The sequence below is a fragment of the Ruditapes philippinarum genome, unplaced genomic scaffold, assembly GCF_026571515.1.
Source record: "Ruditapes philippinarum isolate M1 unplaced genomic scaffold, ASM2657151v2 ctg4402_1_1_1_1, whole genome shotgun sequence".
Classification (NCBI taxonomy): domain Eukaryota; kingdom Metazoa; phylum Mollusca; class Bivalvia; order Venerida; family Veneridae; genus Ruditapes; species Ruditapes philippinarum.
The window spans coordinates 108,370-125,196 of record NW_026862654.1 but is presented as its reverse complement, the minus strand read 5'-3'; the positions used below and the strand labels follow the sequence as shown (position 1 = coordinate 125,196).

Here is a 16,827-nt window from a genome sequence, read left to right as displayed (position 1 = left end):
ACTCCTGTGTATGTGTTAACAGAAATACATTTGTATAGTTGTTATCATGTTTGAAAACCACAATTTGTGACAAATACATAATCAATACATGGAATGGATTGTTACATGGTATATTTCGTGTCCATTCCGTAACTTTTAGGCATGTGGGCGATTCACCAATGACATTTTATTCGCATGGGCATGACTTGGTATCATACCATGTAACAGACCATTTCAGACTTTGACCTCCAAGTGTGACCATGACGGAACACAAAATACACCCTAGAACAGATCATGTTAAACTTTGGCCCATCAGTGAGGCATTGACCTTGGAAGGGACCCGTGTGTTGCGCATGACACATTGTACCATTATTGTAAACATTGGTACCAAGTATTTTTAAAATCCCTTGAACGATCAAAATATTATGGACTGGACACAAAATATACCCTATAACAGACCATGTTAAGATTTGACCTCTAAGTGTAACATTGACCTCGAATGCATGTGTCCGGATGTTGAGCATAACACATTGACTTATTGTTGCCAACCTTTGTGCCAAGTAATTTCAAATTTTTTTGATCTATGAAAAAGTTATGGACTGAACATCACAAACCCTTGGACAAACAATGTAAATCTTTGGCCTCCGACTGTGACCTTATCCTTTTCGGTAGGCAACTGGTTTTGCAAACGACACACTGTCTAATTATTGTGGACATATATGCCAACTACCGGTATTTTTAGAATCCCTTCATGGATAAGAAAGTTATGGACCGGACACGGAATATACCCTCAAATAGCCAATGTCGACACTTATATATATATATATATATATATATATATATATATATATATATATATATATATATAAGTGTATAAAATCCCTTCATGGATAAGAAAGTTATGGACCGGACACGGCATATACCCTCAAATAGCCAATGTCGACACTTGTAACTATGCGACTGGTAACAAAAAATATACACTCTCAAAGGCAATAAGCTTCATCATTTTCATTTAAATATTCTTTCATGTTTTGAAAAACAACGAGGCAAAAACTCTGGTTGGATATAAACATCTTCCTAAGGGAGTATTTACCCTTGACTTCATATTAGTATATAGTGTTGTGGGAATGGTCTGGTTTTGTGTCATCTAGAACTTTCAATAAGTGTTGCTCCTTTTATTGAAAACACGGGATTCTACCATGAAGAACATTAACGGAAAATCTTTCTGAATCCGGTGTGTATAATTGACAGGCACAATACGTAGATTAACGTTTGTATTGTCGTCAAGCAAACTGCAATGCAGTGAATACAACTTCCGTGAAAAGGTATAATACCATTATTTATTCTATACTTATAAATGAAATATTGATGAAATAAAATGAGTATTTTCATTTTCCGCATTTTCACTGTAAAAAAATGTTTTACACTGCAGTGAAACATATTTTCCGTAATTTCATTGGTGTCTAGATGGATTGCTTTTTACTAAATTCAGCCAATATATATAATCTAACGGAAAGTCTTTCAAATTTTAATGCCAAAAGAAATAGAGAAAAATACAAAATGTATATATAATTAAACAAAAAAATCAAGTTTTTGCTACAAATACTGGATTTATACCTATTGAAAATCAAATGTGAAATAAAAATTCAATGCTTTCGTAACGTTCTTAAAGACACATTTTTCGTAATTTAAAATATATTGAACATACGTGTACCTTAATAACCATGGTTTCATGAGTATTGGAGTGACGAAATGTCCACAAGTATTCTTTATTCATTCCCTATTCCGTTATTTTTGTGTTATTTTTGTTAGTAATTTCCTCAAATTCTTTAAATACAAATTGCTATGGAAAAAAATAAGAAAAAAATGTATTTTATCGAAGAAACCATTTGGAAATATATATTAAACATAAAAACCTGTCCCGATGACTACCTGCTCATCAACTGACATTCCTATTTCTTTATAATACAACAGCTTACATGGGTAGTTGTTCATGCCGAGGGCTGGGTGTCGCATCACGACAAAACCAACATAGTGCGCATCCGCACAGTCTGATCAGGATCCATGCTGTTCGCTTACCAACTCTATTGCAAGAAGAGAAACTGATAGCGAACATCATGGATCCTGATCAAACTGCGCGGATGCGCAGGCTGGTCTGGATCCATGCTGGTCGCAAACCCATTTTGTTGGTTTTGTCGTGACGCGGCTCATATGTTTTAGCTCCATTGTGTAGAAAGCAATGACCTAAATTAGCAGCTAGAGTAAAATAAAACAAAATCAAACAGCGACATATCTCCTGGCGAGATTTGAACCAACCCACACATGGAAACTATGAGCATTTGTGCTTTTACTATAGGCATTAGACCGTTTATATTAATTAGCGTTATACATTAGCGGTATATTTGTTATACAACGCGTACAAAAAAATCAATATTTGAAACGTCTGTAAAATTATTAAAATCGTATTCCATATCAGTATTGGATTCTTAAAAGTGGGTTTCTATAAGTTCTAATGCCGTCGGGAAATACTTTGTTGTACATAAACTAGTGTACTTCAAATTATTAAACTTGTTTAGCAATATGCTTAATATGAGAGGTAAAACAATAAAGAAAATGTTGTTGTCAATTGTCATTTGCGAAAAGTATCTCCATGGTGACATTAAATGTTTCAAGCACGCACGCATCGATATACATTTGCCTTGTTTTTGTTTTTTAACAATTAAACACAACGTATGCCATCTACTGTGATGTTAATGTCAATTCATTTCATATTTATTAATTTCATATTTGTCATGTTTTGCAATTTACTAGGTTTATCAGAACATGCGTTCGAAAGTTTTTACTGTGAAATGCAAAACTAGTAATAAGCCATCTTAACTTATCTTCTTTTAAAATATATGAGCCGCGTCATGACAAAACCAACATAGCGCGTTTGCGACCAGCATGAATCCAGACCAGCCAGTCTGATCAGGATCCATGCTGGTCGCAAACGCATTACGTTGGTTTTATCATGACGCGGCTCATATATGCTGGTTATCGAATTAGGGTATTTAGTGTTGCCTATGACTCCTCTTTAAAATATAACCCTGTATGTTCTCTGAAACAGTTTACCTTCGATTTTCGTTATGTGTGAGGCTTTTGACAACATAATGACAGTTTTTTTGCTGTCAATAATGAAATTGTGTAGTATTGCATTGAATTAACAGTAATGTTTATTTTTTTGGTCTTATTCCTGTAAATATCTTTAGAATTTTCGAAAAAGATTATTCGACATCTTGGTATGCGCAGTGGTGAAGCTACTTTATGACATCAGCAATGCTGTTGTAGTCGCACGTCTACCTCGTGTCAAAGTTTTACAAATTCTACGATGAACTGTTGCCTTCATGCAAAATCATATACTTTGTTAAGTGATGATTTTTATGACAATACAGGTAGGTGTGTGCACGTAATAATGGTAAAAACGAAACTTCTAGATTCCCTGGTTGGAATCAAGTATTTTGATTTTATTATCTCTGAATATGGAGGATATAGACTAGAATATACTAATATCAAGTCATTAGAAAACTTCCAGTTCTTGTAAACCCCGTATGTAGGTATCATGTGGGATGGGGCGGGGCGATATCACACTATAATACTTTATCATGCAACTGTCTGCTTAAAACTTTTAAGCAAACACAAATATGTTAAGAAAAAATATAAAACAAACAATATTTTGATTTAAAGACAATACATACCGGGTTTACATATGATGATGGTTAAACTGTACGTGTTTGAAGTTCAATAATTTGTAAACTTCTTGAAAAAATATCTTCTGTTATTGCGGAAAAAGCAGTATAAGTCAAATAGTGACGGAAAAGTTTTTTTTTATTATAAAATCATTGTATTGGTTGTCCTGTACGACAAAATCATTTAGCGTATAAATTTAGTATTATTTCTAAGATGACGTATGTTAAATGATTAGCACATAGCCACATGGAGACTATATAAGTTGAAGACGAGAAAGAATATCAATTCCTGCAACTTTGCGACCATGAGCTCACTGGTATCGTACTATAAATCTTTAAAAATGAAACGCACGTTTAATGAAAAGGTTGTACAATGTACAATCGTTGGAGACAGCTCTGTTGGTAAAACCTCTTTGGTGAAAAAATTCCTTAGAGCAGAAGAAAATAAAGAAGACGTCACTCCAACAGTATTTGATAACTTTTCTGGTAAGTTAGAAAATTATTTAAAGTATGATTTGGAATTAATTTTGCGTTGGTTTATACAGCAAACAGTTTTGACATTAATATTGTTGAAATCTTAAATTGAATGATTTCACTTACTTAATTTTTATTTTTTAACTTTACAGGCAAAGTGACTTTAGAAGAAGAAGGTGAATCTACAATCAGTATCTTTGACACAACAGGAGATCATGATTTTGAAGGTTTGCGCCAACTACCTTATGTCCTCAGTGATGTCATTGTCGTCTGTTTCTCTGTTATCGACCGTGAGTCTTATAACAGCGTCTCGGATTTCTGGCTTCCAGAAATCAAGAAATATACCAAGAAAGGCACCGCAGTGGTGCTTGTTGCAACCCACTGTGATTTAAGGAACCGCAATCTAACAGCCGTGGAAAACAACGAAGGGGTGTCTCTGGCGAATAAGATCGGTGCTTATAGTTTTATTGAGACCTCCACTAAAGACATCGAAAACATATCGAAATTATTTGAAATTGTTGTGACAAAAGTCACAAAAAAGAGAAAGAATATTTTTTCAAAACTGTTCAGAAGATGAATACTGTTGGACTATGTTAAAGCTGATTTAACCCAAAATCAATGAAAAGTAAAGCAAACACACGATACGCGCACTGGACTTTTCAAAGCAATCGTTTGATGTGTAAAGCACCTTGATTTGATCACACATCTTGTACAAAAGAGCCTGTAACTTAAATAACATTACTGCAACTGTGTACCTTTGTCGCAGTCTTGATTATTATTTTTAAGAAATTAATAATCACTAAATAAACACAACGCTACAGGACATGTAAGGGAATCTTATCAATTCTTGATCTTGTTAAAGCGGCATCATCCCGTCACACGTCATGGTCAGCGATTTGATGCTTAATTAATAAAAATGTAAGATGAACAAACGCCAGGGAGAGGTTGGTGATATAAGCAATCTATCTAATATACACAGTTGACACTTTCAGGGAACATTTCAGATATATTTGTTCCTAATTTACATGGAATGTTTCTTTATGAAAGGTATAATATCATATTACATTGCATATTATTATATATTTATTGCTTTTATTGATATATCTTTTGAGAATAAAATGTGAAATAAAATTAAAAAAAGTCTTCGTGTCATTATCGATGATTTTATAGAATAAAACATCTTGTGGTCACAGGATATATTAAAGCGTCCTGTCGGACAGAAACTTGGTTTTTATCAGCTTGTTAGTAGTTCTGATGAGAGATACGCATCTAATGGTTATTAAAATACACATGTTTTTAACTTCAATTTTCATTGAACAAATATTAAAACATTATTGACAGTTTTCAAGGCCATGATTTCTTTAAAGCGGTTTGTACTTTTTATGTTAGGCTATATAAAATAAGATAAATTGTTCACAAATAATACTGGAAGTCAAATCCAAAATCATGTATTTCTTTGAAAGTATCTTTTTAGGATCAAAATAATTAAGTAAATCTGATTTCTTGGATTTTTTTAATTGCATAGAGCAAACATAATACTTTACGGAGAACAATAATACAGTTATGCAGACTTTGATTTTTTGTAACCTTGACTTACATAGATTTTCATTACTTTCTACGAGTATAGATATATTTGGAACATTCTGGACACGTTGTATTTTATACAAGACAGTACAAACAGTTTGTTCAACAACGTATCAAAATTATACATAACTAAAGAACGAAGAAAAGAATTTTACAACTGTCCTCGGTTATACTGGCCAATATAAGTTTAGGAATACGACCTTTCACTTTACAATGACGTTCATTATGAGACAATGTAACTACCAACGAGTTGCTTAAACGGCACTGGCCTGAATGTCGAAATAAAAAATCAGATTGAATGAATTAGACTTTTGTAATTTAAAGTTATGTGTAAATTAAATAAAGTACTTTTGAAAAAGGACCGACATTTACACTTTAAGTAAAGTATTTAAGTAACAAAAATCGTTTAATCAAAATTCTCACAGCAAGTCCCCCATGAAGTTGATGACATTGTCTTGAAAAACGTCATTTGGCGTGGATCAAGGATTATTTTTTTACAAGAAAGCGTAGCAAGTTTTCGACATGGGTCAACGTATATTCCTAAGGGTGTGACATTATACTGGATTCCAGACAGGAAGATTATAAGTTACATTTTTTGCTGATTTCCACTAAATTTTTTTATACTAGGTTTTACGTGAATTTCACTTACCATTACATTTTTAGATTTAATTCACGTTACATTATGTAAGCACTTAACGCAATATACATTTTTGTAAGAACATGTGTGTGAATATATAACAATACATGTTTGTTTTAAGAAATAAAATATTTCATTTCGAACATAACCGCAATTTAGACACCGCCCATGAGGATACAGATTTTACAATGTGCATATGCGAATAGTCAAGCTAAAAATGGTGAAATTTTAAATTTAGAAACATCCGCAGATGTGTTCGCACGGCGGTTATAATGGAACCTTCTATGTGACACAGTAGTGTCATTCTTTGAAAAGCGGCATATGGTCCCCAAGTAAAAGAATGCGTGTGCCCGAAACGAGAAAACAACGGGCGGAACTAGATAAAATGGAATTTTGAAAGGAGAACTGAGGTTATGCAGCCTGCATATCACAGACAAGACGTCCAAAAACAAAAATAAAAAAACAGGCAACATATCCTTAGGGGGATTATACAGTATTCAGGTAGGAATACTTGAACACCCAAGTTGAAAAAGGCCAAATACAAGAAACTAAAAATACCATCTAAAATGTATACACAACAATAATGACGTGCTGAACGATCTTCAAGGATCGAAAATATAACATCATTGATTGAATGTACGGAGAGACTTTTACAGCCGCCACACGGCACAAATAACACGAATGTGACAATGAAATAGAGTAAAACGGGAGTCCTAAAGAAAGCCCAACACGGCAAAATTGTAAAATGATGCAGGTTCGATTTGATTAAGCCTGTTCATGCACGGTACTGGAAAGTGCAAGTTACCGTCCACGTCCCCTAGCACCGGCTTAAGCAGAATTCAACATTTAAACATAAAAATGGTGAAATTTTGAATTTAGAAACATCCGCAGATGTGTTCATACGGCGGTTATCATGGAACCTTCAAAGGCAGAACTAAACCCAATCGATCTCTACATCAATTTAATTAAGAATTTTGTATAATTTTGGGTGTCGTCCTTGTAAAGTATACGACTGGTAACAAAAAATATACCCTCTAAAAGGCAACAAGCTTCATCATTTTCTTTTTAATATTCTTTCATGGTTTATAAAAAACAAAGAGGAAAAACTCTGTTTGGATATAAAAATCTTTCAAAAGGAGTATTTACCCTTGACTTCATATTAGGATAGTTTTGTGGGAATGGTCTGATTTTGTGTCATCTAGAACTTTCAATAAGTGTTGCTCCTTTTATTGAAAACACGGGATTCTACCATGGAGAACATTAACGGAAAATTTTCCAGAATCCGGTGTGTATAATTGACAGGCACAATGCGAAGATTAACGTTGTATTGTCGCCAAGCATACTGCAATGCAGTTAATATAGCTGCAATGAACAAGTATAATACCATTATTTCTTCTTTACTTATAAATGAAATATTGATGAAATAAAATGAGTATTTTCATTTTCCGCATTTTCACTGTAAAAAATTTGTTTACTGCAGTGAAACATATTTTCCGTATTTTCATTGGTGTCTTGATGGACTACTAAATTCAGCCAATATGCATAATCTAACGGAAAGTCTTTCAAATTGTTATGCCAAAAAAAAAAAATAAATAAATAAATAAATAAACCTTTAATTCAAGTTTTTGCTACAAATACTATGGTTTATTTATTTTCATGTTGTGGTATAAAAATTATCATATTTCATTCACGGCTCCCGCCAACCATGAAATACGTGTATTTATTTTCATACTACTTGAAGAAAATAAATCCTGATTTATATAGAAAAAACTTTAATACCTTCTATTTATTCTATACCTATTGAAAATCAAACGTGAAATTAAAAATCAATGCCTTCGTAACATTCTTAAAGATACATTTTTCGAAATTTAAAATATATTGAACATACGTATACCTTAACCATGGTTTCATGAGTATTGGAGTGACGAAACGTCCACAACTGTTCTTTATTTATTCCCTATTCCGTTATTTCTATGTTATTTGTTTTAGTTATTTCCTCAAATGTCTTTAAAAACAAATTGCTGTGGATAAAAAGAAATGAACAGGTATTTTATCAAAGAAACCCTTTGGAAATATATATAAAACATAAAAGCCTGTCCCGATGACTACCTGCTCATCAACTGGCATTCTTATTTCTTAATAATACAACAGCTTTCATAGGTAGTTGTCCCTGTCGAAGGCTAGTGTGTTTTCGACTATATGTATATATGTTTTTTCATAATATAGTTTAGGTCCATTGTGTAGAGAGCAATGACCTAAAAGATACAGGACACAACAGCTAGAGTACAAAAAAACAGCGGCATATCTCCTGGCGAGATTTGAACCAACCCACACATGTGTATTCAGCATATTGGAAAATAGAACTTTGAGCATTTGTACTGTTAATCTTATTTTACCATGGGCATTAGACGGTTTGTATATTAGCTTTACTCATTAGCGGTATATATTAGCGTTATACATGTTTTACAACGCGTACAATAAAATTCAATATTTGAAACGTCTGTAAAATTAATAAAATCAAAACGTATTAACGTATTCCATGTCAAATTGGGATTCTTATAAGAGGATACTAAGTTTGGGAAATACTCTGTTGTACATAAACTAGTATACTTCAAATTATTCAACTTGTTTAGGAACAGGTTTAATATGAGAGGTAAAACAATAAAGAAATATTGTACTCAATTGTCATTTGCAAAAAGTATCTTCTAGGTTTCAAGAACGCATCGCTTATATTAAAGCTGCATATGCCTCCGAAATATTTCAAGAAAATCAAATTTGAGAAAAATTTGATAAATTTTAAGAAAATTAAATGTTTAAAAGATTCAAGTAATGATTAACATGATATAAGCGATTAAGGGCTGATTTTGTGGTATTTTTCGCCATATTTATACTGCGTTACTAACGCAGTAAGGGCTAATTTTGCTTATTTTGACCTCTTTTTTTGGTAATGTATGTGGATTGCAAGAGCTGTTTGCAATGTTTAAATCATTTTCATCGTCCACTTTACAAGATTATACTTTTAAATACATTTTTAAAAAAATATTGAAAATTAGCTTGAATCTGGAGGAATACTGCTTTTATTATCCAAATACATTTGCCCTTTTTTTACAGTTGAACGCAACGTATGCCATCTTCTGTAATGGTTATGCCAATTCATTTCCAATTTATTAATTTCATATTTGTCATGTTTTGCAATTCACTAGGTTAATCAGAACATGCGTTCGAAAGTTTTACAGTGAAATGCAAAACTGGTAAATCTTAAATTATCGTTTTTCAATATATGCTGGTTATCCAATTAGGGTATTTAGTGTTGCTTATGACTTCTTAAAAAATATAACCCTGTTTGTTCGCTGCCACAGTTTACCTTCGATTTTCGCCATGAGTGAGCTTTTTGACAACATACCAATGGTAGAAGTGACACAGATAGTGTAGCAACGGGGAAATACTGTACCATTTACAAGGCAGAGTATGAAGCCATCATGGCAGCTCTGAAAGTTATTGGAGAGTCTCCAGTGGGCTGCCCGCAGATTACCATATTAACGGATGCTCTGTCGGTGCTTCATTCCTTAGAACACCACCAGCTGCCTGAACTATAAGAAGTGCTATCTCGCATGTCACAAACCCGACAAAAAGCACTCCAGTGGATCAGCACACATTGCGGCATCCCTGGAAATGAAAAGGCTGATGAAATGGCAAAGCTAGGAGCGGAAGGGGATCAACCCATGAACCATATCTGCTACAAGGAGAAGACCATTACAATCAAAGCAGCAATAAAGTGCCAGTCAAACAAGGATGAGTACCATTACCTGGACATGAAGGAGCAAGTAACTATCTTTAGGATCCGCACAGGTCATATCAGGCTGAACGCACATATGTACAAACTAAAACTAGCTGCCTCTCCCAAGTGCTCCTGTGGACGTAAAAGCCAAACAGCTGAACATCTACTACAGCAATGTCCTCTCCTGGAACAACAGAGAAGAGCGGTGTGGCCAGTGGAGACCGGGATACAAACAAAACTTTACGGCGCAATGGAGGAATTGCAAAAGACGGCAACATTCATCGTTGTGGCTGGCCTGATATTGTAGCAGTGAACGAGAAGAAGAAAAAGAAAAAGAAGAAGAAAAAGAAGAAGAAAAAGACAACAACACAATAACAGTTTTTCTTTAAGTTTATGAGTCAATAATGAAATTGTGTAGAATTGTATTTAATTAATGGTAATGTTTATTTTTTTATAGTCTAATTCCTGCAAATATCTTTAAAATTTTCGAAAAAGTTTATTCGACCTCTTGGTATGCGCATTGGTGAAGCTACTTTATGGCAGCAGCAGTGCTGTTGTTGTCGCACGTGTACCTCGTGTCAAAGTTTTACAAATTCTACGATGAACAGTTACCTGCTTGCAAAATAGCTTTATCTTGTACCTGATAAAGTGACATAAAAGGTGTTTTTATGACAATACAGGTAGGCTTGTGATCGTAATAATGGTAAAAACAAAACTTCTAGATTCCCTGGTTGGCATCCAGTATTTTGATCTTTATCATCTCTGAATATGGAGGATATAGACTAGAATATACTAATATCAAATATGATAAACAAGATCATCAAGGAAAGGCGGCGTTCAATGAACGCAGCCCCCACCCGACCCAGTTACAAGAGCCAGTACCAAGGAGCCCAGGAAGACCTCAAACAAAAACAGGGGAGGGCATAAGCAGAGTAAAGGCAGGCAAACCACTACCTGAGGTTAAATAATAAGAAACTGATAAGGAACTAAAAGAAAACAAATAAATGATTGAATATTACGCCCATAAAGTTAAAAGGCACAGGGTAAGGGAACCTGAGACCCAGGGATGGGGGGGGGGGGAGATAAATAGAATGAATAAAAACTTGGGGCAAAGGGGAAGATACTTACCGTAGACGAGAAAACAACAAGGGACACAAAAGTGTCACCAAGACAGTATAAAACAACATAGACAAACATCTAAGGAACACAGAGGGCGCCGCCTTGGAACGGTCAGCAGCATACATACTGCTGGGGAGTTTAAACCGGTTAATGGTGCACCAAACTTCACTCTTAGCCCCACCATGTTCCTATAAACGATACAGTGTAAATAAAATGAATCCCCGCCAAGTGAAATTCTAACAGTTGTCATGGTTACAAAAGGTGAAATAAGTAAAACATCGAAATGCTTATGTAGAAACATACAAAAGACAAGAGCGATCAGTAATCACATTTGTCGCGCCATGCTGGCCAATTTTATGTTGGGAAAAGTTTTGTGACAGACAGATAGACAGACGGACAGTACACAACTAGACTTGGTACTGATCATTCCTGTAAAGTTTGGATAAAATTGCACCAGTAGTTTATGAGGAGTGTCCGGACAAACCTTTGTGTATCTGGCAAAACACAGGAAAACAAGGGGACATAATTCTGGAAATAGTCTTGTTAGAGTATTTAGGGGACTAAAAACACCTTTTTATCAAAGGGCCATAACTTGGCCAAAAATCATTCAACCGGAAAACCCGCGCAATATGCTCAAGGACTTGACCTACAAATCAATCCTGTAAAGTTTCATTGAAATTGCATTAGTGGTATAAGAGAAGTAGTCCGGACAAACTTTAAAAATAAAAATTATTAAAGGGCCATCACTCTGACAAAAATCATTGAACCGTAAAATACTGACAATATGCACAACTAGACTTGGTACTGATCATTCCTGTAAAGTTTGGATGAAATTGCACGAGTAGTTTTTGAGGAGTAGTCCAGACAAGCGTTTGTGTATCTGGCAATACACAGAAAAAAACACCTTTTTATCAAAGGGCCATAACTCGGCCAAAAATCATTCAACCGGAAAACCTGTGTAATTTGCGCAAGGACTTGAGTTACAGATTAATCCTGTAAAGTTTCATTGAAATTGCATTAGTGGTATCAGAGAAGTAGTTCGGACAATCTTTAATAAAAATATTAAAGGGCCATTACTGTGACAAAATTATTGAACCGAAAATTGCTGACAATATGCACAACTAGACTTGGTACTGATCATTCCTCCCTATATGTCGCCACTACTCCGTAGAGACGACACAAAAACCCAAAGACCATAACAAAAGTACTCAATGTCTTAAAGGAAGACAGAGCAACAAGAAGATCATCTACAATGGCCCGACGAAGCAAGACAGAAGACGAACATTAAGGCAATTTAGTCCCAGAGGGCTTTAAGAACTGTCCATCATAGAGTCTCCCACTTGGTCCGTCAGATGTTCTCAAGTCATAAGAAAACTTCCATTTATTGTAAACCACGTATGTAGGTATCATGTGGGATGGGGCGGAGCGATATCACACTATAATACTTTATCATGCTACTGTCTGCTTAAAACTTTTAAGCTTAAATCTTTTGAGCAAAGTACAAATATGTTAAAAATTTTAAGCAAAACACAAATATGTTAAGAAAAAATAAAACAAACATTATTTTGATTTAAAGACAATCATACCGGATTTACATATCATGATGGTTAAACTTTACGTGTTTGGAGTTCAATAATTTGTAGCCTTTTGAAATAAATCTTCTGTTATTGCGGAAAAAAGCAGTATAAGTCAAATGGTGATGGAAAGTTTTTGAAACAAAAGTCTAGCTTTAAAAGATTTTTGATTATAAAATCAGTGTTCTGTTTTTCCTGTACGACAAAATCATTTAGCGTATTAATTTAGTAGTATTTCTATGATGACGTATGTTAAATTATTAGCACATAGCCACATGGAGACTATATAAGTTGAAGACGAGAAAGAATATCAATCTTTTCCTGCAGCTTTGCGACCATGAGCTCACTGGCATCGTACTATAAATCTTTAAAAATGAAACGCACGTTTAATAAAAAGGTTGTACAATGTACAATCGTTGGAGACTGCTCTGTTGGGAAAACCTCTTTAGTGAAAAAATTCCTTAGAGCAGAAGAAAATATAGAAGACGTCATCCCAACAGTATTTGATAACTTTTCTGGTAAGTTAAAAAATTATTTAAAGTATGATTTGGAATTAATTATGCGTCGGTTTATACATCAAACAGTTTTGACGTTAATATTGTTGAAATTTTAAGTTGAATGATTTCACTTACTTAATTTTCATTTTTTAACTTTACAGGTGAAGTGACTTTAGAAGAAGGTGAATCTACTATCAGTATCTTTGACACAACAGGAGATCATGATTTTGAAGGTTTGCGCCAACTACCTTATGTCCTCAGTAATGTCATCGTCGTCTGTTTCTCTGTTATCGACCGTGAGTCTTATAACAGCGTCTCGGATTTCTGGCTTCCAGAAATCAAGAAATATACCAAGAAAGGCACCGCAGTGGTGCTTGTTGCAACCCACTGTGATTTAAGGAACCGCAATCTAACAGCCGTGGAAAACAACGAAGGGGTGTCTCTGGCGAAAAAAATCGGTGCTTATAGTTTTATTGAGACCTCCACTAAAGACGTCGAAAACATATCGAAATTATTTGAAATTGTTGTGACAAAAGTCACAAAAAAGAGAAAGAATATTTTTTCAAAACTGTTCAGAAGATGAATACTGTTGGACTGCTTCATCTATGTTAAAGCTGATTAAACCCAAAATCAATGAAAAGTTACTAACGTTTGATAGAGCAAACACACGATACGCGCACTGGACTTTTCTAACCAATCGTTGGATGAGTAAAGCGCCTTGACTTGGTCACATCTTGTACAAAAGAGCCTTTAACTTAAATAACATTACCGCAACTGTGTACCTTTGTCGCAGTCTTGATTATTATTTTAAAGAAATTAATAATCACTAAATAAACACAACGCTACAGGACATGTAAGGGAATCTTATCAATTCTTGATCTTGTTAAAGCGGTATCATCCCGTCACACGTCGTGGTCAGCGATTCGATGCTTAATTAATGCAAATGAAGGATGAACAAACGCCAGTAAGAGGTTGGTGATATAAGCAATCTATGTAATATACACAGATGACACTTTCAGAGAACATTTCAGATATATTTGTTCCTAATTTACATGGAATGTTTCTTTACGAAAGGTATAATATCATATTACATTGTATATTATTATATATTTATTGCTTTTATTGATATATCTATTGAGAATAAAATGTGAAATAAAATTTATAAAAAGTCTTCGTGTCATTATTGATGATTTATAGAATAAAACATCTTGTGGTCGCAAGATATATTGAAGCGTCTTGTTGGACAGAAACTTGGTTTTTATCAGTTAGTTAGTAGTTCGCATCTAATGGTTATTAAAATACACAAGACAAATCTTGTATGATACGTATGTAACTACCCAAGAAATGCTAAAACGGCACCGGTTTGAATGTCGAAATAAAGAATCAAATTGTATGAATTAGATTTTTGTAAAAATTAAAGTTTTCTGCAAATTAAATAAAGTACTTTGAAATAGGACCGATTTGCGCTTTAAGACTTTGTATAATAAAATATTTAAGTAAGAAATATCTTTTAGTCAAAATTCACACAACGACCCCCCCCCCACGTTAATATGACCTTCTTTTTGAAAGCATCATTTGGCATGGATCCAGGATTTTTTTACCAGATGGGGTTGTTTTTCGACATGGAGTAACGTATATTACAAAGGATGTTGACATAATACTGGCTTTCCAGAGAGGATTATAAGTAACAATTTTTTGCGGATTTTCACTAGATTATACGTGATTTTCGACATAACTTAAGCTGATCTTACATCGTAGAAAGATTCAACATACTAGCTGGCCAAGCTCGGTGGTCATGACCACCACTTCTCCCTTGGAGCCGCGCATGGTTGTGAGATTTGGTCATCAAAAGTAAAATACTGCCATACACGTACACGCCCGTGTTATGAATTTTTTATGCTAGTGTTCATATTTGTTAAGATATTACAAAACTTAGAATGGCATGAAATTTTCCAATCATCTTGAAATGATCATAAAATAAATATTTTTACATCATTATCATTACATTTTTAGATTTAATCCACATTAAATTCTGAAAGCACTTTATACAATATGCATTTTTTTGTTAGAACATGTGTGAATATATAATAATATATATTTTTTGTTTTCATTCCGTACATAACCGCATAAGATGACAAAATTTAGACACCGTCCATGAGGAGACAGATTTTAAAATGTCACAAATCGATCCATTGAAACGAACTTGATATTTACCGGTACCTCTCATTCTAAATGATTTGAAAAGTAATACAATGAAACAGGTGGCTATCCGATTTGTACGAGGGGGCGTTATCCACCCCCCCCCGACCCCACACACCCCAGTATAAATCAGACTGTCCAGTGTATCATCAGCAGAAATAAAAACACATTCCCTGTCGTGACAATATAACACCCCAGAAAAAGTAACCAATGTTCGACCATTTGAATTTTCTATTTTTATCTCTTTCCCTGTAAACCCCAGAAAAAGAGCCAATCAACGAGTCCTAATATGCCCTAGACAGACAGTGAGTTTGGGTAACTTAAACATGCATTCTAGTATGACAGTTCATAACATTGTCCAATGCTGTAATTGTTTAGTGAGTAATAAGTTACAAACCGGAAGGAATTTGTCTCAATGTTCTTGGATTTTGTACCAGTAATGAGTTACTTGCCGGCAAGTTACTTCAAACCTCATTCATATTCATCTAATATTTTTTTTAGTCTCTCTTAACTCATGGTCATCTATAAACAATTTTAATTTCGATATGAAATATCCATGGAATGAAACTCCAGAATTAAGAAAAGTGTTAACTAGAAAAAAAATGAAAATCCAGAATTAACAAATGTTTATTAGAAAAAAAAATGAAAATCCAGAATTAACAAGTGTTAACTAGAAAACGAATGCAAAACCAGAATTAACAAGTGTTAAATGAAAATCCAGAACTAACCAAAGTGTTCACTACGAGAAGAACAAAATGAATATCCAGAATTAACGAAAGAGTTAACTAGAAAAAAATGAAAATCCAGAATTAACAAAAATTGTTAACTAGAAAAAAATGAAAATCTAGAATTAACAAAGTGTTAACTAGAAAACACAACCAACACTTCAAATACCTCGTTATTGCAATAAGACATTGGCATGGTTGTGCGTTTTATGATTTCTCACCAGTGAACGTTTTTCTTTGTTTATTTAACGGACGTAGTTAATTAAAGCTGTACAAGCGAATGCTGACGGACGGACTTTGTATTTGCTATTAATTTCGAGACATGGGTTTGGACAAACAAATTACATTTATAACTGTTACATGCAAGTTTTACGTTTACTTTCTAGCTCATTTCAGTTTCCATTAAAATTGACTGCATTTCGTAAGCACAAAATTTTTTACCGTTTATTATGATTATGTAAATATCAGGAAATTTGATAGCAACATGCTTGTTTTTGTTCACCTGCGCGCGCACAAACACGCGCACAGTAATACGT

General features: G+C 34.1%; 2 protein-coding genes across 2 annotated transcripts; both read left to right on the top strand.

Annotated features, from left to right (window-relative positions):
• Positions 1–4,045: 4,045 nt before the first annotated feature.
• LOC132719740 (rho-related protein racD-like) lies at positions 4,046–4,755 on the top strand. Its single transcript, XM_060703592.1, has 2 exons — positions 4,046–4,190; positions 4,331–4,755. The coding sequence occupies exons 1-2, from the start codon at positions 4,046–4,048 to the stop codon at positions 4,753–4,755; spliced, it is 570 nt and encodes a 189-aa protein (XP_060559575.1).
• Positions 4,756–13,207: 8,452 nt separating this feature from the next.
• Positions 13,208–13,950, top strand: LOC132719739 (ras-like GTP-binding protein RhoL). Its single transcript, XM_060703590.1, has 2 exons — positions 13,208–13,388; positions 13,529–13,950. Exons 1-2 carry the CDS (start codon positions 13,208–13,210, stop codon positions 13,948–13,950), a joined length of 603 nt encoding a protein of 200 aa, XP_060559573.1.
• The last annotated feature ends 2,877 nt before the right edge of the window (positions 13,951–16,827 follow it).